Genomic DNA, 24,160 nt, shown 5'->3' with positions numbered 1-24,160 from the left:
GTTGGTTTGAAGAGGAAGATGAAGTTGCAAGCTGTTAACATAGTAGGGGGATTTGAGTGTGTGGTGAAGATGAAAAACGATGAGTTGAGTAAGTTAAAAAATGAAAATGACGAATTGCGGAAGAGAGTGTTACTGCTTGAGGACCAATTGGAGGACCGTGATGTGCATGACGTAACGCAACGGTTCCAGGAAGGCGTGGATATTGGGAGTAGTGGTGTGGTTAATGTGGGGAACGATGGATGTGATGGTGTTATGTTCTGTGATGTGTCACCTTTGCGTATATTACCACAGCATGGACGCAGTGGTGACGAGGGGGGGTGGACAATGTGGCGGAGTGCAGACCAGGGATGCTGCATGGTCATTATGGTAGCAGTAGTTCTGCTGCTGAAGGTGAAGGCTTGACTAGTGATGTTGAATGTGTTGCAGGATTGGGTTATGTAAATTCATATGTGCGTAAAATCAAGAACAAAGTTAGAAGGGAGCGAAAAATGCCTGAGTTTGATTACCCACTGTTGGTTGGGCGTACTAAGAAGACAGTCGGGAACAATTGTGACGCAGTGGATGACAGCAAACATGACGTGCATAATGCAATTATTGACGTCGAAGCGGTGGTGTTACCTGAGAAAAAGTGGTCTGGGTTTGATTTGAATAACCGGTTGGGGGTTTGGAAGATGATGACAATGGATGAGAAGGCCAGAATCACCAAAGTGTATGAGCGGCATGGTGATGGGTACGTATTTATTTTGAGTGTTATTTGTGTTGTTTGCATTCAATTATAAATTTGTATAATGTACGTCAGTACTATGTACAGGGCGGTCATGTGGGAAGACAATATGAATGGCGTTGTGGTTTATTTCAGTGATGTGAAAAGCCTTGTACGACAGAGCTCCATGCGTGGGAATGTGAGTTTTTACATATAGGGGTTTTAATGTTGTATTCCCTATTCATATATTTGTGGTTAATTTCGTTTTAAACGGTGGCATCATGACAATTATGTAGTTACTACAGCATTATTCTGAAAATTGGTTATGGTGGTTGGTAGGTCGTTGATGCGTACGTGGAGTTGTTGAAGACCGACCAGTTGAGGATGTATGGTGACAATGAGTTGGTGGACAAGTCATATTTTTTCAGTAGTGTGTGCCTGGTGAGTTTGTGGTTTATTTATTTATTTGTTTTTTGTTGTTGGTGTTGGGGTGGTGTAGTAATGTTGGATGACAATGATGTATTTGCAGGACGTGGTGAAAAGTAATGACGTGCGTTCAATAGGAAATTATATCCGGAAGAATGTGTCTGCAGGGAGCGAGTTTCGTTTCATGCATTTTCCAATGTGTCATCTTGGGCACTGGACGCTTGTAGTGTACGACACTGAAGATGGTAGTTGGAAGAATTATAACCCGATGAGGCAACGTGGGGATAGGACTGATGTGCACCACACCGAAGCTGTTCTGCTGGTAAATAAGTGTTACCAGTATGTTTGTTCTGTAAATTGGTTGTGGTTGTGTAGACGATGGTTGGTGATTTGTTTTTGTGGTGGTTTAATTTTTTAATTTTATTGAATTACAGAAAGAACGTGTGTCAGATGTTATGATGCAATCGTTACGTCAGTTCGGACTGGATGAGCAGAGCATTGAGGCAAATTTCAGGCATCCATTAGAGGCTATAACTAAGTGTCCACAGCAAAAACCAAACACGTAAGTAACAGTGTTGTTGTAAATGTAAGGGTACTGTAATGATGACAATGCTGTTATGAGTGGCACTGATTACATGTGCTTATTTCATGTGCAGGCTTGATTGTGGGGTGATAGTGTGTGGGATAATGCGACAGTATGTGTATCGTGGCGACGTGGAGCGAACATTGCAAGGTAGTAATTGCAGTGTGTTGCGAGCGAACATGGTTAAGTATTTCATCAACGATCCGACCCGGGGGCTGAAGGATTAGATGTGTTTGGTCTGAAACGGTGACGAGAAAGAAATCGGACGCAGCATTTTCTGGTTTTTGAATTTGGTTTATGCAATTTGTTTGGTTTTTTGAAACAACATGTTTGTTGGTTTGAACTTGTGGTTTGAAAATTCAGGTTTAGAAAATGTTGGACATATTTTTTGTGGGTATTACGTACTAGTCGTTGTGGATAACGCTTTACGCATTTTGAATGGAAAGTATGGTATGATTTGCAGTATGATTTTGGTTGTTTGTTTGGCCTGTTGCTTCATGCGTTTGTAGGTAAGGTTGTGTGATTGTATTTAAAACTTGTGGGACTGAGTTGTGGGCAGAGAATGTGTGCCGTTGATGTGCACGTAGTAATAGAAGTTGGGTCTCGAAAATTGAAAGATATTGATGTATAGGCATGGTATATATGCGAAAATTATAGTCATGGAAAAGATGGAAAACGACACGACTATAGGCCGCATGATGGTTATGCAGACAAAATTGAAAATGGTCCAAACATGGTTGTTAGCAGGGAATTCTGTGGTGTATTTATTATCTGTGTGTAATGTTTGCGGATGTGGTCACATCACGATAAAATGTTGCAACTACACATTGAATTATGGCGTATGTGCTGAAATTAATAGCACTACAATACGAAGCAGATGTAAATAATACAGTGACGAGGTAAACAGAATAACGCATCAAAAATAAAATTGTTCATTAAATCTTCACTCTGAATGACGTCATATGGAATTGTGGAACATCCACTTATTTAATAAGAAAACTGTGAAAGTTTATTGTCAAAAATGCGAATCAGCGAATTATGTGTAGAAGCTAAATTGGTTCCTTGCACGTTTTCCTGTTGTGGTTACCCATGCGTTGACAACGTCCACACCGAATTTGTTGGACTTGTTCCCCTTTGGAAAGCATGCGTTCTTCTTGGGCCTTCCCGGTGGGCGTTTGACAGCTGGGGGATGTATGACAAAATCTGCTGAGTCAAATTGTGGTTTCTCTACAGTTGGAATGGGGGTTATGTTTTGTGCATATGAATTCTGGTACTCAGCCACATGATAGTAGGGAATAACTAACTGGTACAGGTCTAGACCACTGTTTCGGATTGCCACGACTGTATGAGCACATGGAAAGTCGTTGATTTGCCACTTGAAACAAGAACATGTACGTCTGCCAACATCGACCATGACGGATGGAAAAGAGTGAACCTCGTACACGTCATCGTTTGATTGGCTTACGAGCCACGATCTACCTTTGTTGTACGCTTTGACCAACCGAGATTCCATTTTGGGACAAATAGCACCTGCCCACGCATTTGCCTTACGTCTCCGCTTTGCCATCTGGCGCATAATTTTTCCCCGGATACTATCAATCATTTGAGTTATGGGTAGGTGGCGTGCTTCCCGTATCCATGAGTTAAATGATTCAATGGCGTTGGAACTCATCTCACCGTACCGTGAACCTCTGCTTTTGAAGAAGGATGAAATGTGTTAGTCAAAAAAATAGGCAATGAGCATGCATGATACAGGAAATATGTACTGTAGGAATGTAGTGTGTGTGCGGGAAAGAAAGGAAGTAATTACGTACTGGAAGTAAGCATTCGCCCAGTAATATGGGGGTAAATCTTTTAAGAAAGCAGGCACAACCTTACGTCCACATTTTGTGAACTCTTCCATACTCTGGTTGAATGCAGCCACAGTCGGAGCATACGCACAGGCACGAAATTTAGCCAACATCACAGACCGGTATGAACTGTTCACATAACGTAACTTGTCTTGCAAGTTACGCTGCAAATGTTGTAAGCAAAACGCATGCTTCGCTATGGGGAATATGATGGGTATCGATTCTAGTAAGCCCGCATGTCGGTCAGAGACAAATGTAAGTGTTCTTTGCCGGTTTACCACGTTTGCGAGGTGTTCCAAAAACCAAGCCCAATTTGTGGTGTTTTCAGAATCAACAATCGCAATGGCCACAGGGAATAAACCTGCATTTTTAATTTGTTTGTCAAATAACCAATCTGTGAAACATAAATTATGAACAATTGTTATGACGGTCTCCCCAATGTGGAATAAAAAGTGTCCTTCCTAGCAACAATGTAAGTACATTTGCCACACATGAATATAATATATAAATAATTACCACATAGTAATACCTTGGTTGCCATCCTTCGCAGTTGCAGCTAGCAAGTTCCCCTTGAATTTTCCTTTTAGAAAAGTCCCGTCCAAGAAAAGCAATGGGTGGCAATGGTTGAACCCGTCGATGCATGCTTTGAATGATATGAAATACCGTATAAAACGGTAGTTTTGTTCATCATATTCAATGTTGATGTAACTCCCAGGATTATTTTCCATTACTACGCTACTATACCATCGTAGTTGGTCAAATGAAATGGAGTGTGCACCGAACATTTCACCACGAGCTTTTTCTACACCTAACCATGTAACTCGGTAACTAACCTCCAATCCGTAATCTTTTTTCAAGTCATATACAACATCAGTAGGCCTTGTGAGTGGTTTATCACGTACCCATTCACAAATAACATCGGACACCAGATCGGAACCAGCCCTAGGGTTTTTGGGGGTCCGTACAGCAACACCACAAGTGTGCTCGCTGTTCCACTTACGAAGGTAGAAAAATCCATTGGCATTCAATACACATGCATGTACCAACCACATGCATCCTCTCGATTCTCTCATCGTACATACAGCTGTGATTCGAACAGAATCGTTCTTCACAAATTTGAAGCGAAAGCCACACTCAACCGCATACTTGCGAAGAACATTTCGAAATTCAGATGCTCCACCTTGAAAACTTTGACCAACATGTTGAATCCCATTAGCCCATGGAGCAGACAAAAAAACCTTATCAATGTGAGGGCAGAAATTTTCCAATAAATCTTGTTCGTCATCCATGTCCGAATCATCACACACCCCCGCTGTGTGACACGGGACAATCTGCAGATTATGAACCGGGCTGCCAGCATTGTCAGCGTCGCGTGACTCTTGTAATTGAATGATGACATCGATGCATTGCAGACGGAAAGACCGTGCAAGAGATACCATGTTTTCCACATCGACATCATTATGTAATATGAAATTGTTATAACCTGGTATCTTGAAGAACAAACACACTTGGGCCGGTGTTAACCCAGGAAACTTTTCGCACACACAATTAACCATGTCATCAAACCGAAATGGAGCTTGCAAATTAATTGCGGCATTGACATTTCCATAACAACAAATTAACATAACCTGTGTGTCCATCCCCCTAACAAGATTACCACGTGCTTCATCAGGACCAGAAAAACCCTAAACAATACACACCCACACCAGAAAATATGCACCCACACCAGAAAACCCACAAAACACTAGAAAACCAAAAACAATACACACCCACACAATAGAAAAATCGAACAACAACACATACGTCTGTAACACAGAAACCAACCCCCAAAAATGCAGCACACAACCCCCTCACCCCACCGGCTGAACAAAACCCCCCTTACACCAACACGTAATGCGGCACACACCCACAACGGAAGCAATTCAAAAAACAGAGCATACCAGCCTAACACAAAAAATCACAGAAAAATTACCAAAAATCACCCCAAAAAATGCACCACATAACCCCCCACCCTCACCTGTTGTCGTTCAGTCAAAAACACCAAAACATACAAAACTGCAAATGCTATACAAATAAGAAGACATACCTTTCAACCAACGGAGAACCGACTTCCGTTAAACTTTCTGAATCAGTCCGTCACACAGCCACCGTAAATCACCGACCCACACCACTAACAACCCTAAAGTCGCATAGGCTGAAACGTCTCAACAGGTAACATTGAAATATCAACTGTTATACCCACAAAATCTCAAGACCCACGTGATCCCCCAACAGAATATGGAAACATAACAATAATGGGTAAAACTGTCCACACAGTTGCACCAAATATGGAAAATATGATCAACAAGTAACAAACTTCCCCACTGATAGGACTTACCCGAACAAAAGAATAAAGTTGGGACTAATTGGTTTAAGAGTTTGTGAAATAGGATTTATTGGTAAATTTTCCTACATTTTAAAGGGTGTATATTATATGTATTTTATAATTATTGAAAAAATGATATAATTTTATATTTTTTGAGTCATAACTAAAATATATATATTAAAAAAAAAAGGCCATAACTAAATACAAAAAAATCATAACTAAATATCTCAAACTAATGCCATAACTAAAAAAAAAATAAAAATAATCACAAGAAGAAAATGATATAACTAAATATGCATATAGTATGTATGGAATATGTATAATAAAATTATCTTATAATTTAATGGTACCCAATTGTGGGACTGAGGAAGGGATAGATTCAGAATTAACATTATAAAATTGCAAATGTATATTTAAAAATACAAACCTTTATAATTTTAAAATTTTTAATATAATATTTAATATTTTAAAATTTTTTGAAAATGCGATTGTCCCATCCACACTCCTTTAGATTTATTTAAGGCAAATTACATATATCTCTCTTGAGATTTAATTAAATTACAGATATCCCTGAAGTTTCGAAAATTACAGATACCACCCTAAAATTTATATTTTCATAACAAATTATTTCCTGAGATTTATATTTTTATAACAAATTGTCTCCTAATTTATTATGCAAATATACCCTTTAGGGAGTATCTGTAATTTCTCAAACCTCAGAAGGATATCTGTAATTTTATTAAATCTCGAGGGGTACATGTAATTTGCCCATTTATTTATCATTGGTTGGTGCCGCGTTGCTGTGACAGCAAACTACCGTTTTATTATTTATTTAAAAAAACACAAGCTAAGCTTTATTTGGAAAGTGGGTTTAGCTTTTTAATTTTTCGGCTATTTGAGCATTGGTTAAAAAGTTTCGTTTGGGTTAAGTTTTTTAAATTTTTTGACTTTTATGAGAAAAAAAGTATAATAATTATAATTTTAATATGATATTTTATTTTATTAACTTTTTAACATATTTTATCTATTTATTTCTGTTTTACCCCCTAAAACTAACATACCAAACAAGGGCTTAGTCAGTGCCGGCTTTGGACAAGCAGAACAAGCCATCGCTTTGAGGCTTCGAAAATTTATTGAAAAAAGGCTTCAAAAAAATTTAGAATAATATCAAATAGGTCCTATTTTTTTATTATCACATTTGCTGATAAAAAAAGACTCTTAAAGAAAATTAAAAAAAAAAATTACTGATATGATGAATTATTAAAAAGTAATCGATGATTGTTTTTTAATTGTATGAATTGTAATAGAATATTATTGATTATAATTATTACTTATAATTGTTAATGGAAAATAAAACGTTTAAAATTTGAAATTGATTAACTTATATATTCAGTGAATTATGTCATAAGAAATATTAAGGTTGCATTTGATAGAGTTTTAGAATTATGATTTGAGAATAGAGTTGTATTTTGAGTTTGTGAGTTTTGGAATTATGATTTGAGTGTGAAAAATTTCTCTTTAAATCCTAGAACACCACTTTATAATTGGAAATATCCTAAAACTTGGTTTTTATTTATTTACCTCCTAGTTTCGAAATTAATTCATACATTTTATTTTTTTTAGCCTATTTGAATATTAATTATTTGAATCTTTATTATTTATTTTATTCTTTATTTGAGCAAAGTAGAACACAAAATATCTAGACATTATGATTTTCCTTAGTCTTTAAGCAAGAGGTTAGAATGGTCTTTTTAACTCAAATTCATGGCTTATAAATTGAGAGTCTTGCCTCAATTCCACACTCATATTTCAGCAGCCAAGGAGAGGGTGAGAGCAGGAGAGTGTGATTAGAAGGGGGGGAGGGGAAATGGAGAATAGGAAGAAAATGTGCTTTCTTGAGTCAAGGTAAGAACACATCTCTCCCTTATCTTCTCCAATCCTTCACCTATCTCATCTTATTGTCTAGATGTCCTCTTATGTTGTATATTAATGGTAAATAGGATTTTTGATGTGTATGAAAAGTGTGGGTTTGGTTTTGTGATGTTACCATACAAGTTTGTCAAGTTATGCACTACTACAACTTCTTTAATTTAAAAGAAATATGAAACCTATTTGTTTCTCAAATCTGAATTTAATGTAGGATATTTTGTGTGTTTAGAGCTTGTGATAATTTTATTAGTCCCTCCTTGTGTGATTTTAGGGCTTGGATATTGTGTTTAAAAATCTGGTCCTGAGTCTCTGAAAAATAGTCCACTTCTTTCAATTTTATAAAATTTCAGAAAAATCATCTCTTGTGGGTTCTCCTGTCAAAATTTAGAATTCTGAGTCCTCTTTCCAACAGAATTTATTTGGGTGAAAATCATCAGGTAGATTGAGAGAAAAGCTAGTTTTTCTAAAGGGTGACAAATTTGGACATGTTTTTGAATATAGCTTGTGAATGAATTTTTGGAGGTGCTGTGCAAATTTTGAAAATTGGAACTGAAACTAGATAGGTTGATTATTGTTTCTGTGCAATTTCAGCCCCTAATTTGACCTGGAAGTATTTTTACCAAAGCATTCTTGTTAGCCGCAGAACTGAATAGTGCTGAAAATGGTGTTTTATTTTGTTATTTGTCTCCAAGTATTTCAAAGTATCCCAAATGTTGTTTGCTTGCCTTACCATACTTATGTATGATTATCATGTGCTATATTTCATCTCTTATGTTTGTCTCATGCTCTTTTATGTTATCGAATTACCGAATGTAACTAACTTACTTGGCAAAAGATCTAATAAACGGGAAATGATAAGGGGTTGGCAATGGGTGACGTTCACATTAGTGTTGTGAAATAATTTATACATATGAAGGACATGAATTATGATGGGATTAAAACCAAATGAGTTAAGTCTTGAGCAAGCGGTCTAAGTGAGCCCCTAGGTTGACACGGATGTATTCAAACTCTATGCGGTGGTTTTACGATGTAAGCGAGCCCTTTGGTATGGTATGTGCAGGGTGTAAGCGAGCCTTAGGCACGATTTAAGTGTAAGCGAGCCCACTTGTTTGGCCGTCCCTTTTGAGGTCCATCAATGTCACTGACCGGTAAATAACTGGGAAGTGGGCATAGGTGGTAAGGTCTGCAAAGCAGCAAAAGAGGGAGTTCTGAATAGTCCGGTGTTCAATCTTTATGGTTGGGTAGAAGGATCTCTTTTGGAGATTCTAGATATCTAGTCTAACTACTAATTCATAGAACTATTGTATGTTTTGTTACCCAATTTATTTTGTGTATGGTTGATTCGTTGATAGAAGATATGTGGTGTGTGTGTTTTTACTAGGCATTCTAAGCTCGTGGCGTGTCATGCCAGGTGATGAAGCAATTTACAATGGTGAAGATTATTTCAAAGGCAAATAAGATGAAGTGTTGAAGCTATAGTTCATTTAAAAACTTAGACTAGTTTTTTTTTTTCCCTTTTCTTTTGGTTTGGCAATGTTTTGGTAATCTTGTAGTGGAACATAAACGAATTATTTGTGATATTAACTCTGGTTATATATGTATATTAAAATATTTTGGTTATCTATTCTACTCGTGTTGTATTATCGTACGTATTTAACGGCCCGAAAGTTGGGGCGTTACATACAAATACCCTTTCATTAGAATTTTTTATTTAACAGAATTAATTAAAAAATAAAATTTATAATTGTTCTTTTATACAAAATTACCTAAATTATTAATCGAAACATATTTTTAACATCATTAGAAACTGTTAATTAACTTGAAAATTTATTAATAAAAAATGCGATTTGTTATGAAATTAGAAATCTTAGGAGGTAAATGTAATTTTCAAAATTACAGAGAATGATGCGTATTTTAATCAAACTTCAGGAGGTATATTTATAATTTATCTTAAATTGAAATATTCCATTATTTTAAATAGAAAACAATTTATAATAGAAATATAATTTTAAAATGAAAAGGTGAAGGGGTAGTTTTTTTTATTATTTTTATTTAACGCATGCAAGGACATCAACACATGATACCAATATGCATGTATCACACATCCATGGCACGCGTGTGAAGGACGCTCCTTCAACAGGACCTTCACCATCAGCCACAGATTGGCCCATAAATTAAAATCCAGAAACATAGAGCACAACGGGATCTTCACCAACAACCAATTTCAAGGTAATTGAATATAAAAAGTTCGGGACAGCACAGTAAACAAACCAAATTCAAGATCTAAAATTTTACTAGATTAGAGTCTTATATAATAAGAAGTGATAAAAATGATAATTATTTTGTCATGATACTTTAGCTCTGTTAGTTTTTTAATTTTTTAACTTTTTTGGTTATTTTAGGTTGGGACTAAAAAACTTAGTTTGGGAAGAGTTTTTGACTTTTTTATAAGAGAAAGAATATAATGATTATAGATTGGATATGATGTTTTGTCTCATTGGGCTAAAAAATCTATTTTATTTTTTGTGACTATTTTAACCAAAAAAGTCCACAAACCAACTTCCCAAACGGAGCTTATAAATGTAGATTCAACTAATTGGAATTTATTTGGAATTATTATTTTATAGTTTAGATTTATTTTACATGTGAATTTTACACTAAACAAATTCAATTTCAGGCTTATTTTGACAAAAAGAAAAAAAGTTAACTTATTAACTTATTAGTTTATTTGGTTATATTATTTTATTATTTTCTTTTATACATTTAAAAAAAAAACTAATAAACCACAAAAAAAAGTCACCTCCTAAAATCGGCCTCAACTAAGAGCATCTCCAACTCTGAACTTCTTTTGCCATCAAATTTGATGAAAAAAATAATGTTTTCCTCAATTTAATACCACTGGCTCTAACGCTTCACTTTTTATCAAATTTGCTCCGGGGACAACCGGTTGATCGACCGGTAAGAGGAAATTTTTTTTTTGAACTGTTTGAACCAATTTCTTTGAACTGTTTGAATCTTGTGGTGGTCGACCGGTAAGGAATTTTTTTTTTTTTAACTGTTTGAATTTTTTTTTGGAACTGTTTGAACCTTTTGATGGTCGACCGGCCGGTTGGTCGACCGGTTCGTCTCCCCCAACGGTCATGCACAGTGTTTTGGTGAAATGTGGAGCCTGTCTTCACTTTGGTGAAACGTTTGATGAATTCTCGATTTGATATCAATTTGATAAAACTGTTGAAGCTTTAAATAGTATTTTTTTCACTAAATTTCAAATTTAATGATAAATTTGATGAAGCGTTGGAAATAGTCTAAACCTTCTCATTTGAGATAAATTCGGGTCTGTACGTTCCCTTTTGAGATAAAGTCACCGCCATTTATTCTTATTTTTGTCTACGTGAGGCGCCAACTAATCACTCTTTTTAGTTTTCAGTGATAATGCAATTGTTTTTTTTTTAGTGATTGTGCAATTGCTACTTTTCAGTGATGGTGCGATTGCTTTTTAGTGATTGTGCAATTGCTATTTTAAGTGAATTTGAATTTATTTATTTATTTATTTTTTATGTCATTTATTGTGTTCGTCTCCCATGTTCTCAGGGGAGACAATCGTGTGGCATTTAGGGGTGACTTTAAATTAAATTTTACGAAGTTGAAATTTCAGAAGTCACTCTTAAATTCTGTCACTACATAAAGAGGTGATTTCAATAGTTAAATTCAGAGATCACCCTTAGGTCATGACATTGGATATAATTCCCTTAAATTTAGAAGATTTGTCTTATCAACCCATATGTGATGCCGCTTGAATGACTAACTTCAAGGAGAGTCAAACTTGAAATCTCAAAATTTATACTCCAAGACTTTACTAATCGACCACACCCCCTAGATGGAGCAGATCTTTTCAATTAAAATAAAATAAAATAAAAAAATCAGCAATCAATCAGTCGTGTTATAAATGGGATAAAATAAATAAATTATATATATTTTTTATTAAAAGCATTTAATTCTTTGTGTAAGTGTAAGGTTTACGTTATATGATTTACCCTACATGTTTTATATAGAGATTGATTAATAAATCTTATATTTTGAACTTATAATCTATATAGCCTTATCTTTTTTTTTTTTTTTTTTTGATCCATTTAGTCCTTTTGGATATATAATGACTCATTTTTTCTGTCACATTGGAGTGTCATATTTGAAAAAAAAATACACTGAAGAGTTTTGTAGTGTTATATATATCATACCCGTCACGTTAGAGTGTCACATTTAAAAAAAGTTACACTAAAGAGTTTTTAAGTTTTTTAAAATGTTACATCATATCCGTCACGTTGGAGAATCACATGTCACATTTGAAAAAAGTATACTAAGAAATTTTTTATAACAACCCCAATCCGTAATTAACTACTAATTCGTAATTAAGAATGCTAATTAAGTGTTTAGAATGAAATTATTTGTTATTATTAATTGTGACATGTGCTTTGCGGTAATTTGTGCATATCTATCTGATTTGAAAATATTTTTATCATGATTTCTACTTTGAATCTGAAATTGTTAGCCTAAATGCTTTCAGAAACTGAATTTGAGTACATGGATTGACTAACTAGAATTTTTGGAACCATATGAGAAGTTTTGTTAAAAATTGATTCAGTTCAGTAAAAATCGCATGTGAATAAATTGGGCCTTAATTGAAACTATTTTGGATTAATTGAGTCATGTGCTAACGCTGATTAATTAAGGTTACTTGTGTTTAATTAAGATGATGCATGATTTATGCCTAATCTACTCCTATTCATGATCCAAGATGTGATTAAGTGTATAATGTGCTAAGGCATTTTGTAATGTGGAGTGTAAAGGATTAAAATCCTTAGGTGAGTGTGTGCTGAGAAATCTGTGTGGATGTACTAAGAAATTCGAGTTGTGCATTTGGTGGTGTTAAGTGTATATGATAAATTCTTATGGGTGTGTTGGAGTGGTGCATGTGTGTGCACGTGTTGTATGTTCAAATTATGTGTGTGTGTGTGAGAGAGAGAGAGAGAGAGAGAGTATGTGTGTGTGTGTGTGTATCTGCTGAAATATGACGGAATGTAGGCAACATTCCTCTTCTTCTTTCTATTTTTTTAAGTAGAGAGTTCATTCTAGAGAGAGAGAGACGAAGATAGCTCATTCTAGAGAGAGAAGCCTATTTTTGTGCTAGAGATTGAAGAAACTAAGAAGATTCATCTCACATTTATGAAATTAAAGCTTTGGGTAAGAATTCTATGACTAATTTCTATTGTAAATCCTCCATGCATTATGAGTTCATCAAGTTATTGAGCTAATTTCATCTTTGATTTTATCATTTTAAGTTTGAGTTTTAAAGTCCTTGCATGCATGTGAGTTTAAATCATGTCCATTGTTTCAGAAATTCATGAGTTCATTGATTACCATTTGCATGTTATGAAAAACCATGAGGAAAGTTGAAAAATCTTACATGAAGGAGTTTTGGTTCAAATTTTTTAAGAATTGATGAGTTTTTGAATAAAAGATGTTTTAAGGGTCTTGTATTGGAGTTTTCTAAAGCTATTTTGTGTGTTTGATCAAATCATGCAAGACCCCAAGTTTTGAAGGTTGTTTGGAAGCCATTTTTGTTAAGCTTGGTGCCTAGAAATTCACAACTGACTCGAGCGACCATGTGATGGCTCGAGCCAACATTACAAGCTCCTAGTATGTTAAACTCTACAAAGCTGGCTCAAACGAAGAAGTGGTGGCTCGAGCGAGCTCAGTTTTTTCCTTCAGCTGGCTCTAGCCATGAGAAGTTGGCTTTAGCCAACAGCTTATTTTTAGCATGTTTTCAAAAGATGTTTTAAATACATATCTTCGTTTCCATCTCTTTCCGAGCATTCTTAGGCATGATTTATAAGTCATTACAGATTAATAAGCTAAGAAACATCATACGTGAGTGAATTAGAAAATATGTGTCGAATCCGAGTATATGGTCCAATATGAATAAGTTATGTGACATGGAAGATAAGAAGTTAAAGTAAGAAAACTAAGGCATGTATGGCCATATGAATGAGTGATAATGAGACATGTTTTGTGCCATTTACATTTGTGTTTGTAGGTCAGGACTCGAAGGCTGACCAACCATTTCTGGAAGCCCACTGTGAGTAACGTTATTGTAAAGATATGTTCATATGAATTATGTTCCAAATGTGATTTGATAAGTTATGATTTCTGAAATGATATTTGTTTACATGAATGAATGTCCTATTTTTGAAATCTATTATGGCATCCATAGATAGTCTCAAGTCATGGGGGACAGCATGTTAATGCGGGTCCAAGAGATATATGTGATTATGAGATTTCGTTAGCCACTTTTCAGGTGGTGATGTGTTCAATCCGTATCCGGAACCGATTCTTCTAGTCAAATAACGATGTGATATGTTCTATTGGATGTACCATTATTATGTTCGGATATAAGAATTGAATATGTTAGGATCTGTTTTATGAATATAATATGTTCAGAATTCGTTCACTAACCTCTTTACATTAATGTTATTCACAGGGTTTTAGCTCACTGCGTGTATATATATGTATAGGTGAGCGTTCTGGAGATCAAGCCTGAAGACTTTTGTCTGGATCTGTGTTCTGCTGTCATCCAACCATTGTGCCTCACGTGGATGTTCCTGATGTATCACGTGTTATAAACTCTTGTTGTTTCTGTATATAAAACTTTGTTTGTTTTTGTTGGTAGTACTTAAAATGCTATAGTTAAGTGTGTGGATGTAACGTGAGAATGATTTTTTGGATATGTATATAAAGTCATATTCTGCTTCATATAAGTCAGAACAACTCATTGGATGATTATATTTATGTTTTTTGCTTTCGCTAGCCCCTTATTTTGTGATTCTGTTTCAGAGGCCGTAGGTAATCTTAGGATTATTGGCTGATTACGGCGCTAAACATATAGGGGCGAGTTTGGGTAGTGACGTTTTTAGTTTTTTTGGAGTATCACATCATAATTTTTAATTTTTTTGGAGTGTGACATCATACTCGTCATGTTGGAGTGTTATATGTTATATTTGAGAAAAGTACACTAAGAAATTTTTCATTTTTTTGGAGTATTACATCATAATTTTTAATTTTTTTGAAGTGTAATATCATACTCCTCATACTGGAGTGTCACATGTTATATTTAGAAAAAATACATTAAAGAGTTTTTAATTTTTTAAAGTGTCACACCATACCCGCCATGTTATCACATTTGAAAAAAATACACTAATTTTTTTTAATTATCACGTTACACTCACAGTGGGTGTTGATTTCTGACCACACAACCAAACAAAGGAACTCAGCTGGAGAGCACCGGCAAAATAGATTAAGCCCAACAACCTGCAGAAGAAGATGAGAATTTGGCGGTGGTTCATCCACTCGAGAATACTCCGACGATCAAGTCAGTACTCAATATCTCTCACAGATAGCAAATTATGCTTAAACTCGTAAGAAAAAACTTATCTCAGACCCACGAGGGTGCCTTGCTTTTATAACCAGCAGTGACTTGATCTTATTAGAAGCCTCACTTCAATGGACTCAAGCTCAATACTCATCTTGGACCTTTATATTAGATGGAGATAAACTCTTTTTAAGCCTTATCTTTATTCAGACTAAGATCCTCTCCTGTTCTAAAACTCTTATCCCTTATTCGCTCATCTCAGATTTCGATATCTTCGCAGATAACCTCGGCCTAGACGAGACCACCTCGATCTATGACCAAGCCACGCGGCACCTCGGCTGACACGTCGGCGTCCCTTTAGCCATATGTTGTCATTCACAAAATACATCCCCCACAATTGCCCCCTAGGTTCTATTACCTGGTCAAACTGAGGTAATGGAACCTGTATTGCTTCCCCATATAGCATGCCGGTTAAAATTTCATTTTTTCTTCAAGACCGAGATCATTTCGTTGGCTTCAAGTACCTAGGACTCAAATGTCCACTTTACCAAGGGTCAAGAACCAAGAATCAAGTTCTTTAAATGTCCCAGCTAAGGCTATTCCTCTAGCCGAGGTTATTGCCTTATTACTTCAAGAATTTCAAGAGTTCTAATTGCGCATGAGTTTCATGCATGGTTCATTTTAACCGTTTCTTCCACATGTCTCATAGCTATTAGTTCGCACCTGACACGCGCTATCAAGTTGCGTCGTTTCTACCCCCACCGCCTGACAGGCATATTGTCCTAAGCATTTCATTATGGTTTGTCGCCTTTTCGAATTTTTAACAAAACTCCCTCTTCTCTCTCTTCGTCTTTTCACTTCTCATTCTCTCGTTTTCTCTCTGTTCAAACTTTCTCTCTCTACAGTCCGCCATACTCAAGCATTTTCAAGCTTTGCGATTGTTCCATTCACCTCCTCCGGCGTTTTTTTCATAATCTACTTCTAATCATTCCTGTTGTCTAACTCCGGCGATCTTCATTTCAGCGTTCATTTCTTCCTCTTTAATCGGTAATTTTCTGATTTCTTTATTTCTTCTGTCAATTTTTCATTGTTCTTGAACATGATTTTATTATGAATCTACTTGTATGTTCCTTGCTGCTCGAAATTCTATATTCTTCGACTCTGATTGCCATATTTAGATTTTTCAAATTAGTTCTCATTCTTGAAACCGTTTACATGTACTGGTCGTTTGTTCTGTAATATCTCCTGCTTTTGGATTTGTGTTGTATTGTATCTGTAATTACTCTCATGTTGCGATTGAATCTGTATCCATACTTGTGCTCTGTTTTTATTTCCTATAAACAAATTCTTGCTATTGAATTGGTTATGTGCATCATAAAGTTTTGTCACTGTGTTTCTAGAAATGTCTGGCACTGTTCTTGCCATATTTTATGCTTCTCTCTAATTTTGAATCATGTTTCTTTCTGTTTTCTTGCTTGTTGTTAGATCCTTTGATTCTTGTTTCTGTAGTTCTAGGTTTGGGATTTGTTTTAGAACAAGTTTCTCCTTAGACCTTCAAAATCATTGTCCCAGTTCTTTTAGGATTTAGTAGAGGTCTTTAACCCTTTTCCAAGCCGTTTAATCATAACTCTGTTTTCCGAACCCACTTTAGCCGAGATAATGGGCATGTTTAGGAGAAGAGTAGACACCCCTTCCAAACTAGAGTACTTTAGGCAAGAGTTTTCCATTCCAGTCGACGTTCAACTTCGGTTGGTTGGAAATGATGACTCTATGTAGACGTCCCCGACCGCCCCAGGGAGGAACGAGTCCCCGTTCCGTTCGATATTGGGCTCACTACAGCTCAAGACTCTCAAATTGTCACGGTTCGTAATCTGAACCAAAGAGTCCAAATTCGGCAAATCGTTTTGAGAAAACAGATTTTGAAAGAAGTGCCAAACATGGACTGCTTTGGCAGATACAGAGTCGCCACCTAAATATTTTATTTTGGGGAAATTTAGAAAACCCTGACTCGTTGCCTAAGGCCACGTGTCCGTCATCACCAAAGTTGCCTCGGCTCGGGAACTTGGGTACGATTGGGGAAGGTCACTTCGTGAGCACCCCCGCTCGCCCGATCAAAGATCAGCCTCTACTAACCATGATATCAAGTTTTGAAAACATTGTGTATTCTTATTCCGGTTATTAGCCTAGGTTTACTATGTGATGCCCACAGCATACAAGTATAGACTGGATCGCCTGAATTGGAACAAAACATTTCATGTTTGTTTATTTGAAAATGGTTTGATGGTGCTACCCGCAAGTAGGCTAAGACGTGGATTTGCCACCCTCGGGTGGGCTTAGAAAACATGATTTTGCCACTATCTAGTAGGCTTAAAACATACATTTGATGAATTGTTCCAATTCAAATAACCCAACCTTCACCCACAGGCATTCAGGCAGATATATCACATAAGCAATTAGCCTCATGGTAAGCATGCTATCATGGCAGTCACTCACACGCATGCAAGGATGCTAAAACATAAAACTTACCAAGTACTCCAAGCCAAAACAGAAGCTAATTAGAAATCCATGCATGATCCTAACTATACAAAGATGCCTAATGCAACACATGCAAAAATGCAACTATAGCAGGCTCGGCTATTCTAAACATGGCATATGAAATGCTACAGCTAACACGTATTCAACTTGGAATTGAAAATACGATGCAGTTAGTATGATGCACCGAGCCCGGTGCATGCAAAACAGATGAATGAATGCAAACATGCTATCATACTGTATGCTAATTGAAACGTGCCCTAATCTAACCATCATAAGCGGGTAAATAAAAGGGAGAAAGACGTGGGGTTGGAAGACATACATCACACACACGCACACTTATTACAACATTGCTCTCGCGCAGAGGGTCCGAATAAATAATATACAGTCCCAAATAATTACAGTCCAAATAATTACAAAAATCCTAATTAATTACCAAATTAACTAAGAAAACAATAAACTGGCATGCAAGCCAGGGACTGCCTTGACTCTTCTTCAGATGATGGATGATGCATGTCCGGGTCGCCTTTGCACGGAAATCCACTCCAATTAGCCTCTGTTTTGCAATGGTTCTTGGAAAGCATGCCAAGCCCCGGAATACTGCTGATTCTTGATTTGCTGTAACAGAGAGCAGGAAAGGGGCATGACAATGTATTTTCACACATGTATGCGTGACTACTCTTCAGGGAGTGTAGTCCTCGATCCTCGTGCCACCAATCACGCATATCGATGCATGATGGCCGAGGAGTCGATTTGCATGACTCAATATGGAATGAATGCGCACATAAACACAACAAAACCTAAACTCCATCATGGATAATCCGGAGTGTCGGTGACTGGAAATTGAGACACGTTCCGTCACTCGGAGTACGAAACGTACCTCGTTTCCCGTGCTCGGGCTAACTCCTATCCCAAACACAATGCAATATGCATGACATGCATGAAATGCAACTAAGATACAACCTAACATGTAACATGCTATGAAATGGCATACACGATGCACGGGATAACATGGCATACACAATGCGCTAACATACGGCCTAGCATACACAATACTATGAAATGAAATGGCATACACAATGCACGAGAAACTTACACCAACATGAGTGGACCTCAGCCACACTCACATAGGAGGCCATGAGATGAAAATGAGACACTTGAGATGCGTGCACACATGCACGCAAACCGAGGACCGAACCTAAGGCACAAATACCACTCTAACAAGGCATGGCAAGGCATGAAACATGGTATGCAAACATGCAAATTTCAGTGCTGAAATATTATGCAAAACAGCCCTGAAACATGGAAACATGGCACCCGATGCATGGAATGAACCCGAAATACAAAACTAGGCATATGCATTGGCCTATAGCTATACAAAGAATGCATTATTCGAACATGAAATGTAAAGACAGACTCAAGAAAGTCCCAAAACAAGCATATTTACAGTTTTAAGGAAGGCCAAACAGCGAACACAAATGGGGCTAAGCTAGCATGCAAAAATGGGCCAAAAGGGATACAAAGAAGGAAGTGATGGCTGCCGGCTCCAAAAAGATGAGGGCCCTTCAATAATGTTGAAGAGGGGCCCAAAATATGACCTTTTACAGTTTATGATCAAATCCAAAACAGTGCACAAGCATGCTCAAAATACTATGCAAAACAAGGCCAAAAAGAGAGCTATAGCACAAAGTACAAAAAGGATGCCTCAAACAGTAAAATACCCTCATTGAAACATGAAGAGGGGGTCAAAATAAGGACATTTATAGTTCGGACCAGAGCCCAAAAACAGAAGCACAAGAGGCTAACAAATCATGCAAAAATAAGGCCAAAATAGGGATATAAAGGCAAGTGACAAATGGAAGCCTCAAACAGTGATGAGTCCTTCAACAATGTTTAAGAAGAGCTCAAAATAAGCCACTTTACAGTTTATGATAGAGCTCAAAACAGTTTACACGTAGGCCAAAAATACTACACAAGAAATAGGCACACAAGAGGGGTAATGAAGCAAGTGGTAGCTAGGGACCTTAAACATGGAAGGACCCTGAAACAAACATGAAAAATACATCAAAAAAAGATTATTTTCAGTTAGGGTCGGAGCCCAAATATGCAAGCATGTATGGCTTAGAAAGGATACAAAAATAAGCTTAAAAGAGAGGAAATGTTGCTCACCCTTGAAGACCAAACTTTAGCAGCCTTTTGGCTTGAGAAAAGGTGCCTCCAAAGCTCTGAGAAGGCCCTCCAAGCTGCTGGAATGGAGTGGTGGTGTGGTGTTAGGTGGTGGTGTAGAAATGAGTGTAGGACTTGAGAGGTTTGAAGCTTGGAAGTGTAGAGGGAGAGAGATACAATATGGGAGCTCAAAGGCAAATTTTCTAACCCCTAAACCAGAGCTGGGAGGCTGGTTTTATAGGCAAAAGAGGGGGAGAAAATGGGGGAAAAATGGGGGGGGGAAACAATTCAAGTTTTCCCCCCAAAAGTTGGCCCCCCGGATACAAAATCTGGAGGGAAAAGAGATGCATATTTGAACTGTATCAGCAGCAAGGAGCAAGGCCGGCTGGTTATTGAGGTAGCAGGTGGTCGGTCGGCTACTTCCCATGGCCGGTCGGCTAGGGGTCAAAAGGTCCAAGAACAATTGCTGGCCGGCCACCACATATTGGTGGCCTCCCATGTGTGCTCAACACAATCATGTGGTTAAAAACTGGAGATAGTGAACCAGGAGAGAGAACAACCTACTTTTCAAAGGGGTTCAAAAGGTTCAAAAGCAATTACTGGCCGGCCACCAAATATTGGTGGCCTCCCAGATGTGTACATCACAAATATGGGGTTTAGGGTGCAAGAAAATGGCCCAAGGGTGGTCAACATTGGCTTTGAAGTGAGAAAAAACGGGCGACGAAGGGCGATGAAGGGATAAAGTTGGCTGACAGAACAATTACTGGCCTCCCATCTTTCTATGACCTTCCTAGCAATGAAACAGAGGTCCCTGCCAAAAAGAACCAAAACCGATGCAAAATGAAGGTTCGGGGGCCGAAACGCGCAGCCTGGGGTCCCGAAAACTGACTATTAGGCACCGGGAGTGATGTTCGACCACGAAGTCAGTTTCTCGGACCACAGTGTCCCTCAAAAGGGGGGAGAAAACAGAGAAAACAGAGCCTGGTTCGCAAACCGAGGCAAAGCACAAAAGAGTCCGGAAGTCTGGAGGCAAGGCTCGCAGCCGAGACTCTGAAATCTCTGAACGAGCACGATATGCAACATCACCAAGTGCTCAATCGGTGACGTCTGAGTCTTAAGGTCGGTAAAAAATGGGGTGTCTACAGTTGCCCCTCTTTGAAAGAACTCGAAAGTCATGAGTGACGGGAGTGAATGTCAAAGCCTAGAGACGACCCATTTTTGACAAGGCCGAAGACTTAGACAAACAGGCAAGATAAACAGAGATGCGCCCGTAGGCATGCTCGCAGGCAGGGGGCAAGATGCAAAATGACATGCACAAAGCCGGACGTAGCTTATGATCATGCAAATGTAGCAAGCTGTAATGAGGCAAGTATTCGCAAATAGATGCAACAGTTTTAAGCAAAAATGCAAAGCAACAACTACATTTCATGCAGTTAGGAATGCAGAGAATTATTCAATTCTCGTCGCGTCTCACACGGAGAAGATACGATACCTGCGCGATTCGTTTGGTCGCACCAGCTTCAAATGAACCGTACATACAATATCGTGCCTGCAAAATAAAGAAACTCAACAAGCACAACATATCTAACAACATATGTTCAATGTGATATCGAATGCAGACAATCGCGGTGTTGATGAAAAAGTGCATCGCAATGCGGGAAGAAACGCACGTTTCGGCGAGTACGACTCGATCGCGGCCTCCGGTCCACCTCCCGAAGAGGTTACAACATGTTCAAAAGGATATACCTCACTTTCGATGAGTAAACGATGAGACATGCATCGGAAGTTGAAGCTGAAGTTCCGACGGAGCGATTTCGCGACAGAAAGTGCACTTCTCTTGTACTTTTTCAGGTCTCGGGGACTCCAATCCTCCCCAAAATTTGCAGGGACCTTGGGGGGCATGTGGGGAACACCACTGGCCAAATTTATTGGGAGAGGGAGGCCACCGGCCAGTTTTTGAAAAGTGATTGGCCGGCCTGCCAGAAAAAGTGGCCGGCCGGCCACTTTGCCAAATCCGGGGGCAGTTTTGTCTTTTCAGCCTCTTTTCTTTAAATGCACTTATCCAAACACTTTGTGCTCACAAATGCAGCTCCAAAATCCTCTTCTCTAGCTTCCCAAACCATTTTCTCTCTCAGATCTGTGCTCTATACGCGTTTTCCAACGTCCCACGCAAGTTGTTTTCGCGAAATCTTTCAGTTCTAAGCACTTTGAACCGATTGAATTTTGGTTTCGGGGCTTTTTTTCTCATTTTCGTCACTTGAGGTGAGTTTGTCTCAATATTTGGAAGATTTTCTCGGGAGTTGAATTTTGTTGACTTTTTCATTTCCCGAGAGTTGACTTTTGTTGACTTTTTCCAATTTTGGCTCATTTTTGCCCCTTTTGCAGATTTCTTGAAATGGCGGGTCAATTTCCCCACGGCGGAGGTTCTCCAGGCACCGGAGGCGAGCCTGACATCATGTCTTTGCCTCCGAGGGTTCGCCCCTTCATCCCCGAGAGGTATGACCCACCAGTACATGTTCTCCCGCGGGCTGTTTTCCATCACTTCACCGATTTTGACGAGCGAGCACCCGGGGATCTCCTTCTGCGAGAGCCAGAGTATTATCTCTCCCACGAGGCACGAGAGGTATTTACTTCGTTCTTACCTTTTCTGTAACGTATTATGAATTTTTCTTGCATTCTGTTTGCACTCTGAACACACGGTCCAATCACGTGAATTCCTGAACACTCAGTCCATAAATTGATTGTGAACACACGGCACACATCGGTTGAGGGTTGAACACGCAGCCCAACACACTGATTTTCTGAACACACAGCCCATATTGAAGGTGAACACACAGCACACACTGATTGAGATTTGAACACGCAGCCCAAAACACCGATCTTCTGAACACACAGCCCAAATTGAAGGTGAACACGCAGCACATACTGATTGAGAGTTGAACATGTAGCCCAAAATACTGATTTTCTGAACACACAGCCCAAAACATTGATATTCTGAACACACAGCCCAAATTGAAGGTGAACACACAGCACACACTGATTGAGAGTTGAACACGCAGCCCAAAACACTGATTTTCTGAACAAACAGCCCAAAACACTGATATTCTGAACACACAGCCCAAAACACAGATATTCTAAACACACAGCCCAAATTGAAGGTGAACACACAGCACACACTGATTGAGAGTTGAACACGCAGCCCAAAATACTGATTTTCTGAACACACAGCCCAAAACACTGATATTCTGAACACACAGCCCAAAACACAGATATTCTGAACACACAGCCCAAATTGAAGGTGAACACACAGCACACATTGATTGAGAGTTGAACACGCAGCCCAAAATACTGATTTTCTGAACACACAGCCCAAAACACTGATTGAGAGTTGAACACGCAGCCCAAACACTGATATTCTGAACACGCAGCCCAAAACACAGATATTCTGAACACACAGCCCAAAACACAGATATTCTGAACACACAGCCCAAATTGAAGGTGAACACACAGCACACACTGATTGAGAGTTGAACATGCAGCCCAAAATACTGATATTCTGAACACACAGCCCATAACACTGATATTCTGAACACACAGCCCAAAACACTAATATTCTGAACACACAGCCCAAAACAGTGATATTCTGAACACACACCCCAAAACAGTGATATTCTGAACACACAGCCAAAATTGAAGGTGAACACACAACATACACTGATTGAGAGTTGAACACGCAGCCCAACACATTGATTTTCTGAACACGCAGCCCAAATTGAAGGTGAATACACGGCATACACTGATTGAGAGTTGAACATGCAGCCCAACTTACTTTACTTTGCACATAGCTTATTCATTTTATTTGCACGCAGCTTATTCACTTTATGCTGAAACATGTATTCATCCTGAATGCAGGTGACTTCTCGCACTGTGCGGGGGTATGGCTCTACCGTGGCAAGAGACTGGTACACCGAGCTCCCAGAGGCTATTCGGGATTTGGTTGACTTAGCGGGGTTTAGGCCCTTCTGTATTGGGCTATCTCGTTGTCCTGCTAGGAGGACGCTGATGGCCGCCTTGGTGGAGAGATGGTGGGACACCATCAACTCCTTCCATTTTTCTGCCGCGCGGGACTTGACTATGACCCCGTTTGACTTTGCTGTGCTGACTGGCCTTGACGTGGGAGGTT

General features: G+C 38.3%; 2 protein-coding genes and 2 long non-coding RNA genes across 4 annotated transcripts; 3 read left to right on the top strand and 1 right to left on the bottom strand.

Annotated features, from left to right (window-relative positions):
• Positions 1-816: 816 nt before the first annotated feature.
• LOC114264340 (uncharacterized) lies at positions 817-1,792 on the top strand. Its single transcript, XM_082903817.1, has 4 exons — positions 817-902; positions 1,043-1,144; positions 1,233-1,451; positions 1,564-1,792. The coding sequence occupies exons 1-4, from the start codon at positions 819-821 to the stop codon at positions 1,693-1,695; spliced, it is 537 nt and encodes a 178-aa protein (XP_082759943.1). The 5' UTR covers positions 817-818; the 3' UTR covers positions 1,696-1,792.
• Positions 1,793-2,748: 956 nt separating this feature from the next.
• LOC114263797 (uncharacterized) lies at positions 2,749-5,001 on the bottom strand. Its single transcript, XM_082900252.1, has 4 exons — positions 4,092-5,001; positions 3,841-3,923; positions 3,527-3,726; positions 2,749-3,403 (listed from the first exon to the last, which is right to left on the bottom strand). The coding sequence occupies exons 1-4, from the start codon at positions 4,999-5,001 to the stop codon at positions 2,749-2,751; spliced, it is 1,848 nt and encodes a 615-aa protein (XP_082756378.1).
• A 2,726-nt stretch (positions 5,002-7,727) lies between these two features.
• LOC114264296 (uncharacterized) lies at positions 7,728-9,476 on the top strand. Its single transcript, XR_003629925.2, has 2 exons — positions 7,728-7,832; positions 9,238-9,476. It is a non-coding gene; the product is annotated as an uncharacterized LOC114264296 (long non-coding RNA).
• A 4,379-nt stretch (positions 9,477-13,855) lies between these two features.
• On the top strand, positions 13,856-14,615 carry LOC114264297 (uncharacterized). The gene is made up of 2 exons (XR_003629926.2): positions 13,856-13,989; positions 14,392-14,615. It is a non-coding gene; the product is annotated as an uncharacterized LOC114264297 (long non-coding RNA).
• Positions 14,616-24,160: the final 9,545 nt, after the last annotated feature.

Source organism: Camellia sinensis, chromosome 13, assembly GCF_055761805.1.
Source record: "Camellia sinensis isolate YWXY chromosome 13, ASM5576180v1, whole genome shotgun sequence".
Taxonomy (NCBI): Eukaryota; Viridiplantae; Streptophyta; class Magnoliopsida; order Ericales; family Theaceae; genus Camellia; species Camellia sinensis.
This window is presented reverse-complemented; position numbering and strand designations above follow the sequence as displayed.

Excerpts from the sequence above, each read along its gene's own strand:
- LOC114264340 (XM_082903817.1), top strand. The coding sequence starts at position 819 with ATGTGGGAAGACAATATGAATGGCGTTGTGGTTTATTTCAGTGATGTG. Across the intron at positions 903-1,042 it reads AGAGCTCCATGCGTGGGAAT|GTCGTTGATGCGTACGTGGA; the intron begins GTGAGTTTTTAC and ends GGTGGTTGGTAG. Across the intron at positions 1,145-1,232 it reads TTTTCAGTAGTGTGTGCCTG|GACGTGGTGAAAAGTAATGA; the intron begins GTGAGTTTGTGG and ends ATGTATTTGCAG.
- LOC114263797 (XM_082900252.1), bottom strand. The coding sequence starts at position 5,001 with ATGGTATCTCTTGCACGGTCTTTCCGTCTGCAATGCATCGATGTCATC. Across the intron at positions 3,924-4,091 it reads TGCGAAGGATGGCAACCAAG|GTTTATTCCCTGTGGCCATT; the intron begins GTATTACTATGT and ends TTAAAAATGCAG. Across the intron at positions 3,404-3,526 it reads TGGGCGAATGCTTACTTCCA|AGGTTCACGGTACGGTGAGA; the intron begins GTACGTAATTAC and ends CTTCAAAAGCAG.